Source organism: Poecile atricapillus, chromosome 7 (genome assembly GCF_030490865.1).
Source record: "Poecile atricapillus isolate bPoeAtr1 chromosome 7, bPoeAtr1.hap1, whole genome shotgun sequence".
NCBI lineage: Eukaryota > Metazoa > Chordata > Aves > Passeriformes > Paridae > Poecile > Poecile atricapillus.
Window position 1 is genome coordinate 15,875,721 of NC_081255.1, and position 17,663 is coordinate 15,893,383.

A 17,663-nucleotide genomic window follows, 5' to 3' on the forward strand; every position below is an offset into this window, starting at 1 on the left:
AAATTTAAAGTAAGAGTTTCAGTGTTATTTAGAAATTATTCAATCTGTCTGTTTGGAAATAGCATTTTCAAAACTAGGTTATTGCATTTTATTGAAAAACTGTGGGTGATTGTACTAAGGGAGCTGGGTCAAGCACTGGTTGCTCATGGGGGAGTGGGTTGTTCACACTCTCCAAGTTAAACACGGTAAGCAGGGGCAGGTGTGTCCTGTGCAGTGTTCAGGGAACTAAAAGGCCTTCACTTGGAATAGCTGGATACATTTACAGGCTTGAATACCATAGCAATGTGAGGAAAATTCTGTGTCAGAGCCAGCCTAGAAAAGACTCATTTAATTAGCTCAGGAGCTGTGGTACCTGGTCCAAATGTCTTGAGCAGTTTGTGGGACCTGAATTAGACTCCTCCAGTGAGTGCTAAGCCACGTTCAGATCGAGGAGTCTTGCATTGCAGTTCTCCTCTGGTGTTTCTTGACTCCATATGGTCCTGATTGCTTGGGAATTGTTAGGAAAGTGCTTGGCTAGTGCTTTGGGGCATGTTCATATTGTTCACCTCAGATTGAATATAGCAATTTTCAAGAGACTGACAAGAAGGGGAAAACAGCAGCCTGAGCTGTCTGAGGGCAGACCAGAAGGTTTTGGGAGAAGAAAACTATTCAGATTGAGACATGAAAGCTTCTGAAGAAGTGAAAACCTTAAAAAAAAGACAGTAAATGAGATACAGAACTAGAAGAGTGCATAGTGCCATAGTGAGGTATTGAGTAGTTAGTGCTCTTCTCTCTAACACAGTAAATGGAACTGAGACCTGAGGCAATATATTTATCCTAGATATTGTTCTCAAGCTACATGTGAATAAACAAGCAGCATTACAGCAGCATTCTCTTAATGCTCTTTTGAATGCCTTGCTGAAAGATGTAGCTACACATAAGCCCTGTTCATTTCTGTGGATGGGAAAGTCTTTGTTCACATAATTTCTTACAGAAAATAAATCAATACCACTTATTTTTTTAAATTTCTTTTGGAATATTCTAAAGCTTGTTAAACATGCATGGTATCTTCAAAGAAGATTGCACTGATTTGAGCAGTTTTCCCTAATGTTTTATTATGCCTGTGTGTCTGTAAATAGATGGCACAACAGATGGTGATAGCTTCATAGGATCAGCAACCATTGTAATAGCCTCATACCTCTGACTTTCTGAATATGTCTTTGAGAGGGAAAAAAACATTTTAGGTGTTTGTACTGTCCTACTTTGTTGCTCCTTTCCCACACTCTCCCCGCCAAGACAAGACTTTTCGCCTTCTTAGCAATGACTGTAAGCTTTTGTTTTGACTAACTTGGCTGGATGTATGATATTTAAAAATAGATAGTTGTGTTGACTCTTAAACAGCTTTGTGAGTCTTTCTGCATTTTTGTTCATGCTTTCCTTTTTTTATTTTGCACTTCTATTTGTTTTCTCTTACTTGGTGTATGTTACAGAGTCTGAGGTTGTTGTCTTACTGTATCTTTTGCAATAAGGTTTGAGATACCATCATTGCTAAGCACAGTAAGGGATACATGTAATTACAGTAGTCTTTGCCCAGTTTTTTTTTTTTCTAGATGAAAAAAGACAGAAAGAAAATATTAGGAAATTCTATCAGAATATCTCATTTAACTATTTTAGAAGGCAATTAATATAAAATGTGCTTAAATACTTGGCTTTTCTGGGCATCTCAGAGCAAGCACGTATCTTCTGAATCTCAAAGAGAATGGAAATAGAAGAGAAATTACAGCCTATTTTTTTTCTGGAGAGATGTGATTTGTCAGCTCATTTATATATCTTCTCTTGGCATGTCTCCTGTCACCTACAGTTACTTCTCAGTTATATAGTTAAAAACATAAGAGGTAAGGTAATTATTTGTTAGGTGTTTGCGTATGGTGTCCACAGTTTGTGAATGAACTTCAGATTTTATTATTATTTAGTAAATATTTAATTATTACTATTTGTATTATTCAGGCTTTCATGAGCTATGGGTACTGATGAAAAATCTGAAACACAATGCCAGCATGTAACACAACTGCACCAAGTCTTGATACGAGGGTTGGATAGACACTGGTTGATTTGGATAGACACTTCTCAAGTGAATTGAGTATTTCCAATTATTCCTCTGAAGAAATTTAGTCTTGGTTTCCTGTTTTGCTTCTTTTCATTGCTATTTAAGTAGCAATGTGATACTGATGCTAATTTTAGATAACATGGATAATTAACCTGGTCAAATACCTGGTGATATCTTAGTAATATTTTTTGTGGAACTCTTTCAGTCACTGCACTGAAGTATTTCACATGTTGCTGTTTTCTTCTCCGAAGCCAAGCAGACAGAGGATGGGATTTTCCTCACTCCTGCCAGACAGAAGCATTGGGTTGCTTGGAGCCCAGAAGTCACAAATCCTGTATATGAGTCTAGTCCCTTGGTACAGTTCCTCAGCTGTTGGTATTGTATTTAGCATCTTTTCAGTCACTTTCCAAGGGAATTAAGTACTATTTTATGTAAGTTTTTTAGATGTTGGAGAGGATCAGGAGCACACAATTTAGTAAGTGGTATGCGGAAGGGGGTGGTGCACGTGTTTCTATAACTGGCAATAGAAAGACACAATCTGAGACGTGGGCTGTAGGATTAGGAGAGAAGGACCCCAGTATGAACTCGCCGTTGTGGTTTAACCCCAGCTGGCAACTAAGTACCACACAGCCACTTTCTCCCCCCTGGCCCCTGTGGGATGGGGGAGACCATTTGAAGGGTAAAAGGGAGAAAACTTTTGGATTGAGACATAGACAGCTTCGTAGGTAAAGCAAAAGCTGCACATGCAAGCAAAGCAAGGAATTCATTCAGTACTTCCCATGGCAGGCAGGTATTCAGCCACCTCCAGGAAAGACAGGCTCCACTGCACATAATGGAGACTTGGGAAGACAAACACTATTACAGAATCATTGAAGTTCGAAAAGATTTCCAAGATGATCTACTCTAGCCTTGCACTATGTACTGCCATGCCCACTAAACCATACTGCAGAGAGTGATCATTCTGAACCTCCCTCCTTTTCTTCCCCCAGCTTCATGTGCTGAGCATGACTCCATATGGTCTGGGATATCCCTTGGGTCAGTTGGGGTCAGCTGTCCTGGCTGTGTCCCCTTCCAAATCCTTGTGCATCCTCAGCCTCCTCACTTGGGGTCCTGATGCTGTGTGAGTGCTGCTCAGCAATAGCTAAAACATCCCTGTGTTATCAACACTTTTTTCAGCACAAATCCAAAACACAGCCCCGCAGCAGCTCCTATGAAGAAAATTAACTCTAGCCCTCCCAAACCCAGGTTTTTTTGGGAAGAATGTTATGCAAAACCATGGGAAATAGCTGGAGCCAATTAGCTTCTGCAGAACTGGTTGGGAAATTTTTTATTTACTTTTTTTTTAAATACTGAAGCAACAATACAATGAAAAGAAATGTTTTGTTGTGGCCTGTCTGAAAAAATACTGCTGTTGGACAATAAAACGTACCATGTAAGAGATGAGAGGTAGCATCTTGGGCTAAGGGAGCAGGCCTGTTACATATAATTTGCTTTTATTCCTCTATATAAGGCAAACATACTGTTTCAGGATGGTGTTTAAGCATTCAATTGTAACTTAAATTAAAAAAAAAATCATATTTGATAATTCTTCAGCTATGCATGAAAAATAAGAGTTAGTCACTAACTCTAAGTTAGTACTCTCAAATATGTGGGGTTAATTCCTTAAATTCTTGATCATTTGTGTTCTGAAAGAGCAAGGGCTTTTGGGTATGTTTTTCCTTATGCTCTTTGTTGAAGGTCACGAACATAATCTGTTCCTTAGGAGTACAGTTCTACCTACATTTTAAAGATTCTTCCTTGTCTCCCAGGTTATGAGCTCTGTAAATGTTAATTCTCAATATGAGTCTGGTCTTTACCTGCATACTCTCATTTTATTTAATCTCAATGAGTCAATGGAATATTTGCCTAAGCAGAGTAAAGAATCCCAAGGGAAAAGCAAGCAGGGTTGAGGTATGTGAAAGTAATAGGGGGGGAAAGGAGTATAGCATTTGTGATATTTTTTTTCTTAGTCATTAGTTATATTTTCACTATCAAGTAGAAATAGTATATTTAGAAATTCTGTGAAGAGCCCATGTCTCTTTATTTAAACGTCATGCTCTTAAAGAATTGGATTGTAAATTTATGTTGAGAACACCAGGCTCTCCAAGAGGAAAAAGGCAGGACTACAACCACATTAAAAAAGAGACAGTATTTAGATGAAGCTTTTGATATCATGGTGTGTCCTATAAAGGGAAGCAGTATTGCAAGTGTCCCTTCAGATGCAGAGGGAACAGTAGATTGTTTCCAAGTCTTCTTGTTCATCTGCTGATTAAGTTTAACATTTGTTTTACAGAGAGAGAGAAAAATGTGAGATGCAAAGGTTTTCTTTTTTATTTTTCCTCTCTGCCCCTGAAAGTTTTCTGTCTTTTAAAGCCGAGTCACAAGAGAAAGGAGCATTATAATTGTCATGTCTAGTTAGTGGCATCACCTGTGTTCTCTGCTCTGCTGTTATTTCCAGCTGTGCCTCTCGTTTCTTGCGTATCTTTTGTAGCTCTTTATTCTTCTGAGTTCCTTGGTCTACTATTCTTTGTGTCGCATGCTTGGTCCTTTCAGAATGTTTTTTCTCACCCTCCCTGTATCACTACTATCTGATGTGTTATCCCTTGCCAAAACACGTGGTGTCTGCATCTGCTCTGACAACAGCAGGTTGAATTCAAGCAAGATACCATACCCTTATGTGAACATGAAGGCTGTGATAAATTTGCTGCTTGAAATTTGTGCGTGAAACAGCATGAAAAGGAAGTCAGCAGAATGACATCTCTGAACTGAACATCTTTCACAGGCCCAGTAAAATTGCAAACTAAAGTGTTAACTATGTTTAACAAGTAATTAACTTCTGTATTATTACCCGTCTTTAAGAATTAAATGTGCCATATTTTAAACTAGGAAAAGTTAAAAAAATCCAAAATTGTCTGCTTTCATTTCAAAATTTCCAGTTGCTTTAACTGTAGTAGTTCTTTAATAATTATTAACAAAACTCCACACTTGCAGTATCAGAAAACAGCACATACATCGGCATTTCCTGGTATCAATCCTAGATTAGCAATACATTCCTGCTTGTGGAGAAAATGTGATACTTGTTCTTGAGTTTGCATGTGTGCTATTTTTAGTGCCTTAAATTAATATACTGCTAAAAAACCCCTGAGAAAATTAACATGGTTATGCTAATAAGGCATTGATTAAAGCCTCCCACAATTCTATTTAATGATTCTTCTATTGATTTTTATTTGATTATGAACACTTAGGCTGGTTTTCTGTTGGAATTCTACTCTTTTGGATGTACTAATATCTATATTTTTCTAATATCTTGTCTGGCTGTATCACATAATAAAAAATGTTATAACAAATGTTCATGTATTATGAATGGCATGCAGTCAAATGTTATGTAAATACCTGAGGGCTCAATATACTTTCTGCAGATATTGGGGATATGTATGTATTTTAAGGTTTTTTTTTAAAGGATGTGTTTTACTGTTGTGAACAACTGGTCAGTTGGCAGTTTGAAGCTGCTCTTTCCCTCTTTTTGGAAAAAGAACCCCTTGAGAATGAGTCACAACAAACAGGAGGAAGAAATTTAGTAAGCAGACAGTGCAAGGATGGTAATATGTTACAGAGAGGATCAAACAGTCCTTTAGCATGTTTCGTTTTTAAGATTGCTCTTAAGGTGAGGCCCTTTGGCAAATGGCATTAGTTTTATTTATTTGCTCTGAATGAAGACAGTTTCAGGAGGCTTCCTGTATGGAATACAGCTATTGGCTCTTGAATAACATTAGAATAAATGCAATATATATAAGTCATTTTACCCTATAGCAGATGGGAGCTTAAGTCATTGAGAGAAGATCAATGGAATCATTTAGCTTTTTGTGTTGTTTCAGTGTAGAAAGACAGTCTGTTCCAAATCAAGAGAGGAGTCTGCTAAGAATATTTAGGTTTCATTGAAATAAAGCACAGTTCACATCAAAAGATGTGATATTTCAAATTCATAACAATTGACTATTAGCCTGTTTTTAATATTTTTCTTTGGCATGTAATCCTGTTTAATTAGATTCTACCCTCTCTGTTGTTTCAAGATTCCATAAACTGGAGTCTTATATACCAGCTGCTAAAGCAGGAGTTACTGTCTAAATGATATTCACAATGAGTATTTGGAAGGTTTACAATTATACCCTTGCTAATAAATTGTGCTATTTTCCCCAACAGTTTTAAGTGCTAATCTTCAGAAGGCATTTTAAAATTAGCTAAAATTCTGTCAAGAGATTTACAAAAATTGTTAGCATGAAGATAATTATGTCACAGTCCTTGGACTCCATCTCTGATTGTGTGCATAAATCAGAAAATGTCAGCTGTGTTTTCCCTTAATAATTATCCTTGCAGCAATATATTACAGTTTAGATTACTATTATGGTGTTTCTTTAGGTTTATAAAACACAAGTTCTTTATTTCTGAAGTTTTCTGCTGATGAAATAATTCACATTTCTGGAATAACTGATTATTTGTGTTAACACTTCACATATATCAATAAGAAGATCAATATGAAAATCATCTTTCTACACTTTTTTACACAGTTCCCTGAAAATAGTCAGCTTTTCTGTTACAACTTTTTTAAAGGAGATCACTTCTACAGTATGGGCAACATTTTCAAAAGAGCTCTCTGATGTGGTCACCCTTGTAACTTGCAGTTCTAAGGACTTCTTGGACTAAAATTTGAGAATCTTCCTGCTGAATTTGGCACAGATGTAGGTACTTAAAGTAGATTTTATAGGTCCCCAACAGTTTAGGTAATCTGTTGCTGGAACCTACCTCCTTAAACATAATGAGTTAAAATATCAGAGTGAGCTAGTAAATCCTTCAGAATTTGGACCAGGTTGTCTCATTTTAAGGACTCAGAAATCTAGGTACAAATACACTTAATAAATTAATAGATTTGTCTGCAGAAAGAGTTGGAAATTGACACAACATACTCTAGGAATCTTTTTTAAAGGATTATAAAGAAGAAAATGGGAAAAAAAAAGATTTGTTTTTGTATTAGTAGTAATAGTAAATTTGAACTGAATAGGTGAGAGCTGTTCTGTCTTTCAATTGCTGTACATTCCTTATGTTTAATACACAGAATGTTTCACATTAAAAAGGTGAGATTTACTAAAGTTTTCTAAGAATTTTCTAAAACCATGCAGAAGCAATGAATTCCAAGAATTCAGTAATCATAATACTAACCTTAAAAACCACTTTCACAGAATAGAGATGGTATTTCAAGTAGGGCTTTTAATTTGGCAGTGTAGCAACAAGGATAAGAGATCTACTCAACTTCAGTGGTGCAGGCTGCCTTAGAATAGCTCTTACACTGTTGTCAGTACAAAAGGTTTTTATTTCTTAACTATCTCAAAATGTGTGTAGAGATGTTATCTGTAATTTTGAAAGTCTTCTGTGAAGTATTTCAGGGTAGATTTAAAGTAGCAAGATACAGCTTAGCGTGATCCCACTCTTGTTTTGATTCTTGGAAGATTTATGGTTGATTTCAATGGGAGTGGGTTCATATTTAGCCCTACTGTATCACAGAATGGGCAAGTTTGAGTTATAGTCTTCTCAAGAATGACTCTTACTCCTGTCGTGGCAGAGCAGAGACAGCAGTGCTTTTGTGATTTAGGGAGATTCTCAGTGGTGACACCAGGCAATAGACTGCTGTTGGTTTCTGAGCTACTTCTGCCAAGTTCTTCATTTGACTCAAGGGGCCAAATGAACAATTGCTTTTCCAGTAAGTCAACAAAGAGGGCTTTTTCATCCAAGACAAAAACATATGCAAGAAAGCTAAGCTGATGAATGTTGAGAGATGGGTTTAAAAAAGTGTAACCTCACTTTTCCCAGAATATCCTAGGTTTTTATTTAACACTAGAGAGTTTCTTTATTTCTATTCTTACTTGAGATAGATGGTTACTTGTCCTGGGGTGACTTTATGATGCTTGTATCCCCAGTTAACTGTTCTGTTTAAGCTGGATGTCAAGTTCTGCACCTTTAAGGCTGGCTCTGAGATTGAAGGGGGAAGAAGAAGGCACAGTTTGTGCTCAGAAATGGCACTTGCTCCTCTGCATTCTCTCTCACAGACTGTGTCTGCAGCATGGACAGACAGCGGGACAGAGTTCTCCTTTGCTTTTACTTAGTTTTTAGCTAGCTGAGGCAGAGAAGCTCCCCAGACTGTGTTTTTTCTTTTTCCTTGAATCTGTTCAAACCTGCTGTGGACTGAAACCCCAGCCAAGCCCCAGGAGCTCACTCCTGTGGCCCACCAGGGCCTGGGCCTGGGCACTTTCCATCTCTGGAGGGACTGATAAGAGACTGAGCGAGCCGAGCTACACCCCACAACAAGGACTTGCTGGATTTGCCATCTCTTCAGAACAGCGAGAGGTTTTATTGATTACTATTATTCATTTTTTATGCCTGTAGATACTTTGCTTGTTAAATAAACAGTTTTTTCCACTTTTCTCCAAGGAAATCTTTTCCTGAACCAGTTGGTGGAGGGGCTGCTTGAATCTGCTTTCTAGAGGGAACCCTTTGGAAGTTTCCTCCCCAATTTTCCCTAAACCAGGACATTACTTCAATCAGTGTCAGAGTACTCTGGACTTGTCTTCTGAATTTCTTGACTTCTGAAAATACAGAATTGTGAGCACATAGTCTTTGCTCCCAAGGCTTGCAGTTTATTTTATTAACAAAAATAAATTGTAGCAGGAAAAAAATCATATTTTTGTGGTTATGAGAGGAAAAGATTTTCAAATTGTTCATTAATCTTCCTTCTTGCTCATCTTCATATGCTCATTATTCATCTTTCTCATTTCTGGTTTTACATTTTACCAGTAAACTGCGCGTGATGTCACAGATAGTTGTGAATATCCAGTCTACATCTCCATTTCTAACTAGTTGTCATGAAGCTTAAGATCTCATATGATAAACAAGACATTTATTTATAGATAAAATATAAATACTTGCTTACCACTCTGGCTTTTTGGTACACTAAAAGAATTCCAAGTATTTATCTTAGAATCCTGTAAGAAGCAGTATTTAGACTTATGTGGCTTTTTTCCATGTAATGGTATTTTGACTTACAATGACCATGTCCCTAATTGCAACTCTGTACTTATTTTTCCTCCCAAACTTCTCAAGGGGAATATTTAATTTTTAATTAATAATCTGTAGCATAGCTACAGATCTGCCAACAATGATAACATACAGACTTCTGAATGATTGAATCATAGAATTAAAGCTTCTAGACTATCTATACCCACAAAAAATCACTTGGCAATGAGCCACCAAAAGCAATGTTTTCATTGCTTACATTTCGATTTTTTACTTTAGCTGCTGCTCAAAAAGAAACACCTTGGACTTGAATTGCTCATTAGGCTTAAATCTCTTATGTATTATGGGCCAAAATACACTGTCTTATGTAATATGGTTATACATATGAATTATTTGGTAGCATGGATAATAGAATGAGATCACTTTTTGCTACTGATTTAGTACTTCAGAATGTAAAACTCACTGTAGTCATGGTCTAATGAGGTTTCTTTATTTCCCAGTCACATTCTTCAGGGTATTCTCATGCTTACAATTTCATTGGTGCTGGTAGCCTTTCTCAGAAACTGGTGTCCTTTCAGATGATCTACAAGTATTGCATGTGAGCTGACACTCAGACACACGAAGTGCCATCTACGCACTTGTAGCTACGCCTATATTTGCTATTTCAGACACCCTTTTCTCCTTCCTCTGAGAGGATCAAGCATGCTCGAATGAGTGGAAAAGCAGTGGGTATGATCAGCATTTGCTTACTCTTCTGTTCAGAACAAATACAGTAACTGATGACATGGTCCTATGAGGTTGTTCTCCTTCATGAGTTTGCTTCTGGCTCAGTTTTTAGCTCATTTTCTTCTAATGACTCTATGGTTTACTCTCCACCTATTGTACCTTGCATGAGAGCTATTTGGCTGAAAGTAGCTGAGAAAGATACTGTCCAGAAACAGTTCTCAGAAATGGTAGAAGTAAGTTCATCCTCTTGCCAATTGAATTGGTATAGCATCTATTCTTTAAGGGGTTTTTTTTGTTTGGTTTTTTTTCCCTGGGTTATCCGTACATTCTTATATTGGATGTGTAGTTGAGATGGAGTATTTTGTTTGTAAGGCTAAATAATTAACAGCATTTTCTTTAGATATGGGCCAGCTTTGTTGTCCTTCAGCCAATTAACACAGTATGATCTATATAGACAAATAGCAACTGAACTTACTTCAGCATTTTTTTACATGGACAGGACCAGTTATTTTAACTTGTGCAATCTTGAGATGAGTTAGTTGTGTTTGATAAATATTTGTGTGCTCTGGATTGTCTGTCATTTTTATGTGCTTTATATCACAAGGTCAAGAATGAATTGTGTGATGCCCGGATTTTCTGAACCTGTCATGGTGACACAGGATTGTTAAAACATTGGCACTTGAAGCAATATTCCAAATTATATTTCCTCTGGCTTCTATTTTCCTGGTGGAAGGGAGGTTTAGTTTTTCTTCCACAGGTACTTGCATCTTAGTATTGATGAAGAGAGAATCCTTCATTGATTAGTATTGTTGATTTGGCTTTCTTTGATATATTTTAAATGGTTAGCCTGCCTGTATGTGCTTGGAGCTGAACGTCAGTGTATGCTGCTCTGAATAATGGAATATTTCATTGTACAGCTTAGATACTTCTTTTGTAATCCCTTTGACTCTTTGAGTATGACTTTGCTATGCAAAGGACAACTGATTGTTATGTAAACAAACAAGCAAAGAAATCACTTTAACTTAAGTGGGACAAGACTTTTACTGTGTAGTTTTTACAGAGGAGAGAGAAAAAAGGTGTCAAAAGATCCAAATATGTGTAGGTCTGTTGATGTTTCTGCTTAGAAATGTATTGTTAAAGCATGAAAACTGTATTACAAGGTCTATAATCTTATCTAAAAATAATGATGGTTTTAATGTTAATTGGACAAGCTAAAATATCTTGCTAGGTCATTTACAAGAATTTAATATTTTCCTTTTCAGTAATGCTTTTGTAGCCTCAGATTGAATGTAATTACAAAAACAAAGAATCAATGCAAATCAAAACCAATAGGTAACTCTTATTGTATATATTATAACTAGTTTCAAGTTGTGGTTTAAAAAATTAATTCACTTATTAAACACTATGAAAGAAATATGGCCAAATAATAGTGCCGATAATTTCTTTACAATTATGGTTACATATAGAGCCTGGCAATCCTGCCTTCGAGGTTGTAATAGGAACTGTTCTGCTTACAACTTGTTTCTTTTGAACCCATATGGCAAAATTATGCCTCCCAGAGGTAACTTCTGGTATTGGAGAAAGTTGTTGTGGAGAACAGGGGTACTAAGAGCCTCCTGTATTTATATTCTCAAGAGAATATAAAAATACTGCGGAAGATGCAGATGATTAGAGAATTGTTGTTCACTGGTATTTCAGACTCACTTAGCACAGACACAAATTACTGCACTTCCCAGCATCTTCTGAATCAATTTTACTGTCTTTGTGGTGGCAGAAGGAAAGGATCAGTGATCTGAAGTAATGGAATCAGTCACACATTTAGTAATAATTTACAGAATATATCAAAGTTTTACTTAATTTATTGTGATAAAATTGTTGGTCTCATATTACGTTTATAAATATTGGTGATTTCTAATCTGGAAGAAACATTGTGGTTGAGGTCTATGTAAATAATCTTTTCAATTTCTATTGTGTTTTAAAAATTAAATAAAATAGGAATTAAATATGACTGGTTTGTTCCAACAACCTGCCTGTTTTATTGGGACGAAATTTATAACTTTTATTATAATTCTAAAATGCTACTTGAAGTTTCTCTTCTCCTATCTGTGTGTTATAGTAGCATTGTAGCCTCACATAGAGATAAATGAAAAAAATAATTTAAGGAAGAACAAGTAAAAATTCTATAAATTTCATTATGGCAAATGTATAAGATGATTTCCATGACAACCATATAATAAGATTCATGTTTACTTTAATTCTGAGTTCTCAATGTCTTTTTAATGATTCCTGTGTAATTAAAACAGAATGCATAATTTGAGGTAACATAAATCAGTTTTGTTTGCGCAATGCTGAATACTGTTAATACATGTACAATGAACTGTTTAAGAGCCTTACATGGATATGTCCATTTGTTGCAGAACTGTGAGAAACTGGAAAATAATTTTGATGACATCAAGCACACGACTCTTAGTGAGCGAGGAGCACTTCGAGAAGCAATGAGGTAAGTCTGGGTCACCATAGCAACAGTCACAGATGTGGTAAAGAAAGAGTCATTCTTCATTATTGGGGGAACAAATGAGTTCATTGCCACCATTCAGCTCTATTCTCTAAGGTATTAATTTGTCAGTGGAGAGGCTTCCCTTGAGGCTGTACTTTGGTTTTGAAGCTGCATAAATGTTAAGCCTGACTGCACAGTAAAAAATGTAAATGTTTAATTTGTTATTTAAAATGCTTAAGGGGTGCCTTGCTTTATATTTATACTAAACTGTGAGTGAATGAAAATATTGTTCATCTAAATTCTGTAAGTGTTAAAGCAATTGTACAATGGTGTTTGAACAAACCTGTATTTGCTTTAAATTGAATTTGGTTTTTATGTATGTAGTTCCTGTGTACTCTGATTTTATCACCAAAATTACATTATTTTGGTTTTGATAATGGAATGTGAAAAATCTGTCTGGTCCTTTATGTGTTGTAGAGATGTATATTTTGTTTAATATCATTATATTGTTGCACTTAATACTTATTAGAAAAGGTTAAAATTAGTCAGAAGATGAATTTTCTGCCATCCTTACTTGCACTGCAGAGTATCTGGGTACAGGACTCCAAAGAAACTTGCCAGCTATAGTGCCTGGAAAAGGGAGTGATTACTGTGCTGAAAGGTGGTGGAATTGAAGACAGGTTTTCTGAAGCAACTCAGCGAATAATCAGGAAGATGTTATTTATAGTTTTATCTGTGAATCAGAAAATTATATAAGCTTCACTTTTAAAGGTTTTGAAATTGCATAGTAAAATGTAATGATGCAAACTTAGTGCTTCATCTCACTTGCCTGATATCAGAGTAACTTCTTACGCTTGAAGCAGTGCAGTAAAAAGTAAAAACAACAACAATCCCCCTAAGAATCTACTTGAAAAGATAAATGCACCTCTTTGCTTTGACTATGTCCGTTGTCCCATTAAATTTATGGATGTGTGTGAATTACTTGATTTGCATGACTTATGTTCATGATGCTCTTCTCATGTATACTGACTGTTTAAGAAGGTATTCCTACCTGCAAGTATTCTGAACTTTTCAAATACCAGTGCCTCAAATAACTGTAAAAATAATGGCATTCACCTTTCTAATAGTGATTTTTGCTTTATGCTTGTATTGCTTAATATGTTTAGGGTTTTCTCCCAGTGGTTGGTCATCTGTGTATGTAAATCTTGCATGCAGCATCAGTAAATGGAGAGTGATTTAAAATAAAGATTTGGAGAATTTTTGGCAAATGAAGCTACCTTTAGTATTTCCAATGAATTGCATTTCAAGTTGCTTCTGTTCTGTAACAGTGTTCAGGTTTGTGACGTTTTGCAATACATGACTCAGCAGGGATAATATTTTAAAAACTTGGGAGCTGACAGCTCTTCGGTGATCAACATTGAATAGCAAGGGGAGCTTTGGCATTTCAAAGCTCATGTTTCTGTTACAAAGCCTGTTTAGAAGATTCTCATGATTCTTTGCTGTGCAAAAGCACTTTGCTATCTCATAAATTTGTATCCTGGGTATTTTTGCTAGTGTACAAGCCATTCTGAGAAATAGTTATTGATTGTGAAGAGTGACAGATATTGTGCAGTGCTGGAATTCTCTTAATTGCAGTCAGTATTATATGGTTGGTTGTTTCCTTAGCTGCTTTTTTATTGAGACAAAGAAAATACCTGACTTACTAAATTTATACTGTAGTGTGTTTTTATGACATACTTGAGTGCCACATGAAAGGTGTAAAATGTTTAGTGAGGTATATACATGTAGGTGTGCATACTTTTCTAAATATGTGTAAAAGACACTTGGTATTTTAGGTTGTAGGGTTCTTTCAACTGCTGTATAGTCATCTCATTTACTGAGTGGCTGCATTTTTCTGTTTGGATCCCAATATACATATGTAATTCAAATGGTACATTTTTATAGATTCAAGTTCGCTTTTCCTTTCCATGACAAGAGTGGACATTGGACCAGCTATGGGAGGACATAGATTTGCTGACCTCAGTATTATGAGGTGCCTGCCTCCTTTGGGCAAGGGAAGCTTGTGGAGAGGGTTGCACATTGCACAAAAGCACTAAAATCATGTGTTCATGAAAGCTACAGCAGCAAAAAATCCTAGTTGGATAGCTAAGTGGATATATGTGGATCTCAGATGAGCCTTAAGTTGAGTGGGCAGTCTGCCCAAATCCTCTCTGATTTCCCAGAGTGGTACTACTGGTCTGCCAGATGAGAAATACAATGAACACTTTTTCCCAGTGCTCCTGTTTGGAACGAGACCTTCCATTTTAACTTCATCTTTGAGAAAAATGGTCAATTTAATATGGGTTTCAGTACACTTCTAGTCTATGAGTATCACTGTGCTCTGCATAAACAAATATTAATATCCAAGAAGGGTTTTGTTCTGTTTCCAGCTCTTCAGTATTCAAATTAAGGACTACATGAAAATTATCTTTCTTGTTTATGTATATAGATGTATGCCAAATAAACTTTCTGAAGGGTTTTGAAATTATTACAATGCCTATGAACTTTCTCTACTTCTACTTTACATTTATTTTAGATTTTGAATGAGATAATGAGCTGATAGTAGTTTGCCATTATTCAGTATATAAAGAGTGGTATTGTAGGAATTTGATTTACTTGTGATTGCACATAAAATCATAAAGCATTCAATTCAGTTAATGTTTTGCTTATTTTGTTAATGTACTCCAAATGTTTTATGTATTACTATATTTCAATGCAGCTGCAAAGCTGAAGTAAACAATAAAAATCCATTAGTTTTTTTGAATTGGAGCTTATAAATGGACAGACTATTGCTTTGCTTGCCTTGAATGCGTATATGATAAATTAATTGGGTATTTTATGTAGTAATTTGGCAGAAAAATAATACCTATATACCTATAATGTCAGGTTGCATAAGTAAAAGCACTGATCTTTTGTTAAACACAGCTCAATTTGTCTTTAATACATAATCACTGAGAAAAATCTGGATCCAAATCATCAGAATCTAGAATTTAAAGGAGGACTGGTTTTTCTGCTGCAAGGAGATAAGTATTTGAGGAGCAGGAAGTGGTGTAGCTGGGTGCTGACGCTGGTAGTCTTTTCATAGGTGGTGAAACCAGATTGTGGACTGCTACAGTAAGCTTTCCTCTGGGGAAGTAGGGTAGCCTTGAGGAGTCTTAAAATTAAGTGAACAATAATGAAACCCCTGCCCCCTCAAATTATAAAGTAACTTTTAGAGGAAGTATGGCAGAAATCCAGACTCAGTTATTAATATCAAATTAGATAGTAACAAATTGAAAAGATTAGGTTTAGTAAGCTACTGGGTTTAAAAAGGACAAATTTCAGACAGCAGCAGACATCGGCTGGCAGGAGTTCTTTTTCCTGATGAATCTGTTCACTTTGTGTACAGGCATTCCTTCTTGTCATCAAGGGAGCGAATCAGAATTGATGATATTGGGAGGTTGAATATGGTCTAAACCTGTGGTCTCTGCATTTTATTGATTGCATACCAGAAAAATATTTTTGAGCATGTATCCCCCATATTTGTATGTTTATACATGTATTACCACTATCCTAATATTTTGTGTGCATTACAGAACACACCCAAGAATGGAATTAAAAAAAAAAAAAAAAGACAGGTAAGGATGAAATAAAGACTACTTAATTTTTTTTTAACATTTATTATTTGCACAGAAAACATTTTTTGACATATTTACCATTGATGTGGCTTGTTTTGCGGATACTCTTTGGAGATCATTGAGCTGGGCCATCTTTCTGGCTCAGAGCAGGGTCAAGTAGAGCAGGTTGCTCAGGGTTATGTCCAACAAGGATGGATGTTTCACAGACTGTCTAGGCAAACATCCTCACATTAAACAGCAGCAAAACTCATACAAAAAATCCACAAACACTGCCCCTGCCCCCCCCCAGCTCTTTGTTTCTTTTAAACTAGAATTACATTTCAGCATGTGCCTGTTGTTTCTTGCCCTTTGCCTGGGGACTGCTAAGAACTATCGAGCTCTGTTGTCTTTATTCCCTCCCATCAGGTATTTATACATTTTGATAAGATTCCCCCCCATCCCGAGCCTTCTCTGCTCAAGGCTGCATGTCCGCAGGTCGTCAGCCTCTCCTCATATGGCAGGCACTGCAGTCCCTTAATCACCTCAGTGCCCCTTTCTGGGCTTGCTCCTGTGCATCCCCCTTTCCCTTGGCCTGGGGAACCCAGCATAGGACACAACATTCCAGATCTGTCTCACCAGTCCTGGACAGCAGAAAAGAATCTCCATTCTCAACCTGCAGACAATGCTCTACCTTGCTGCAAGGGCTGTCTCATGGTTCATCTTGTCCTTCAGGACCCCCAGGTCCTTTCCCACAAAGCTGATTTCCAGCTGGCTGGCTGCAGCCTGTACTGGTGCCTGGGGTTGTTCCTCCCCAGGGGCAGGATACAACGGTGGTTTTGTTTGGTTTTTTGTTTATTTTTAATGTCGTTTCCGTATGCCTGTTCCTCCAGCCTGTCAACAGCAGCCCAACCCTTCGGAGTATCACCACTCAGTAGGTGGTAGATTGCTTTTGAGTACTGTGTAGATGTTACTCTGTGTTTTAGACCTGTGTCTAGTGTACATTTCATGAGCCTGGTGACGAAGTCATAGCATTTCAAACAAAACATTTTCTGAATCTAGTGTTACAATTGCTTACTTATCAACTGAGTTGGTAATACACCATGGTGGGTTAAGGCAGTGAGCAATCGGTGAGGCTGGTGAGCTGTTAATACGTAAATGGGTCCTACTCGTAGGTGGATATAGATATGGTCTGTCTTGTGAACACTGAGTACGTGTGAAAGCTTTGCAAGTGAAAATTAAAGCTGAGTATTTTTGTGTAGTCTTCTTGTTATTAAAGGAAAATTGAAACGTATTTATTTGTACTTTGAAAAGGGAGTTTGCTTATCTGTTCGAATCAGTATAAAAGATACCAAAGTTCATTTAGAATTTTCTTTTGCATTCATATATTTGCACATGGTTTTGGATAATATGAACAAGGGAGTGAAGCTTCAAGTGTGATTTCCAGTTTGCTAGAAACAGTTTCTGTTAATGATGATATTCACTGTTGTCTTGACAACTGTGCAAGCTGGGGTTAGTAATAATCAGGCTTCTTTTAATATGGTCTAGACTCTCAGATGTATTTGAAAAATAGTTTCTATGACTGGGCAAAACCCAAGAAAATTGCAGTGTAAGAAATTCT

The 17,663-nt window shown here is 36.6% G+C and overlaps 1 protein-coding gene across 1 annotated transcript in view; it reads left to right on the forward strand.

The window, feature by feature from the left end:
* Positions 1-17,663, forward strand: part of DPYD (dihydropyrimidine dehydrogenase) — a 345,166-nt gene that overhangs the window by 36,579 nt on the left and 290,924 nt on the right. The window contains exon 3 of the mRNA XM_058842999.1: positions 12,331-12,413. Within this exon, the coding sequence (XP_058698982.1) occupies positions 12,331-12,413 (83 nt within the window). The remainder of the gene's footprint in view (positions 1-12,330; positions 12,414-17,663) is intronic.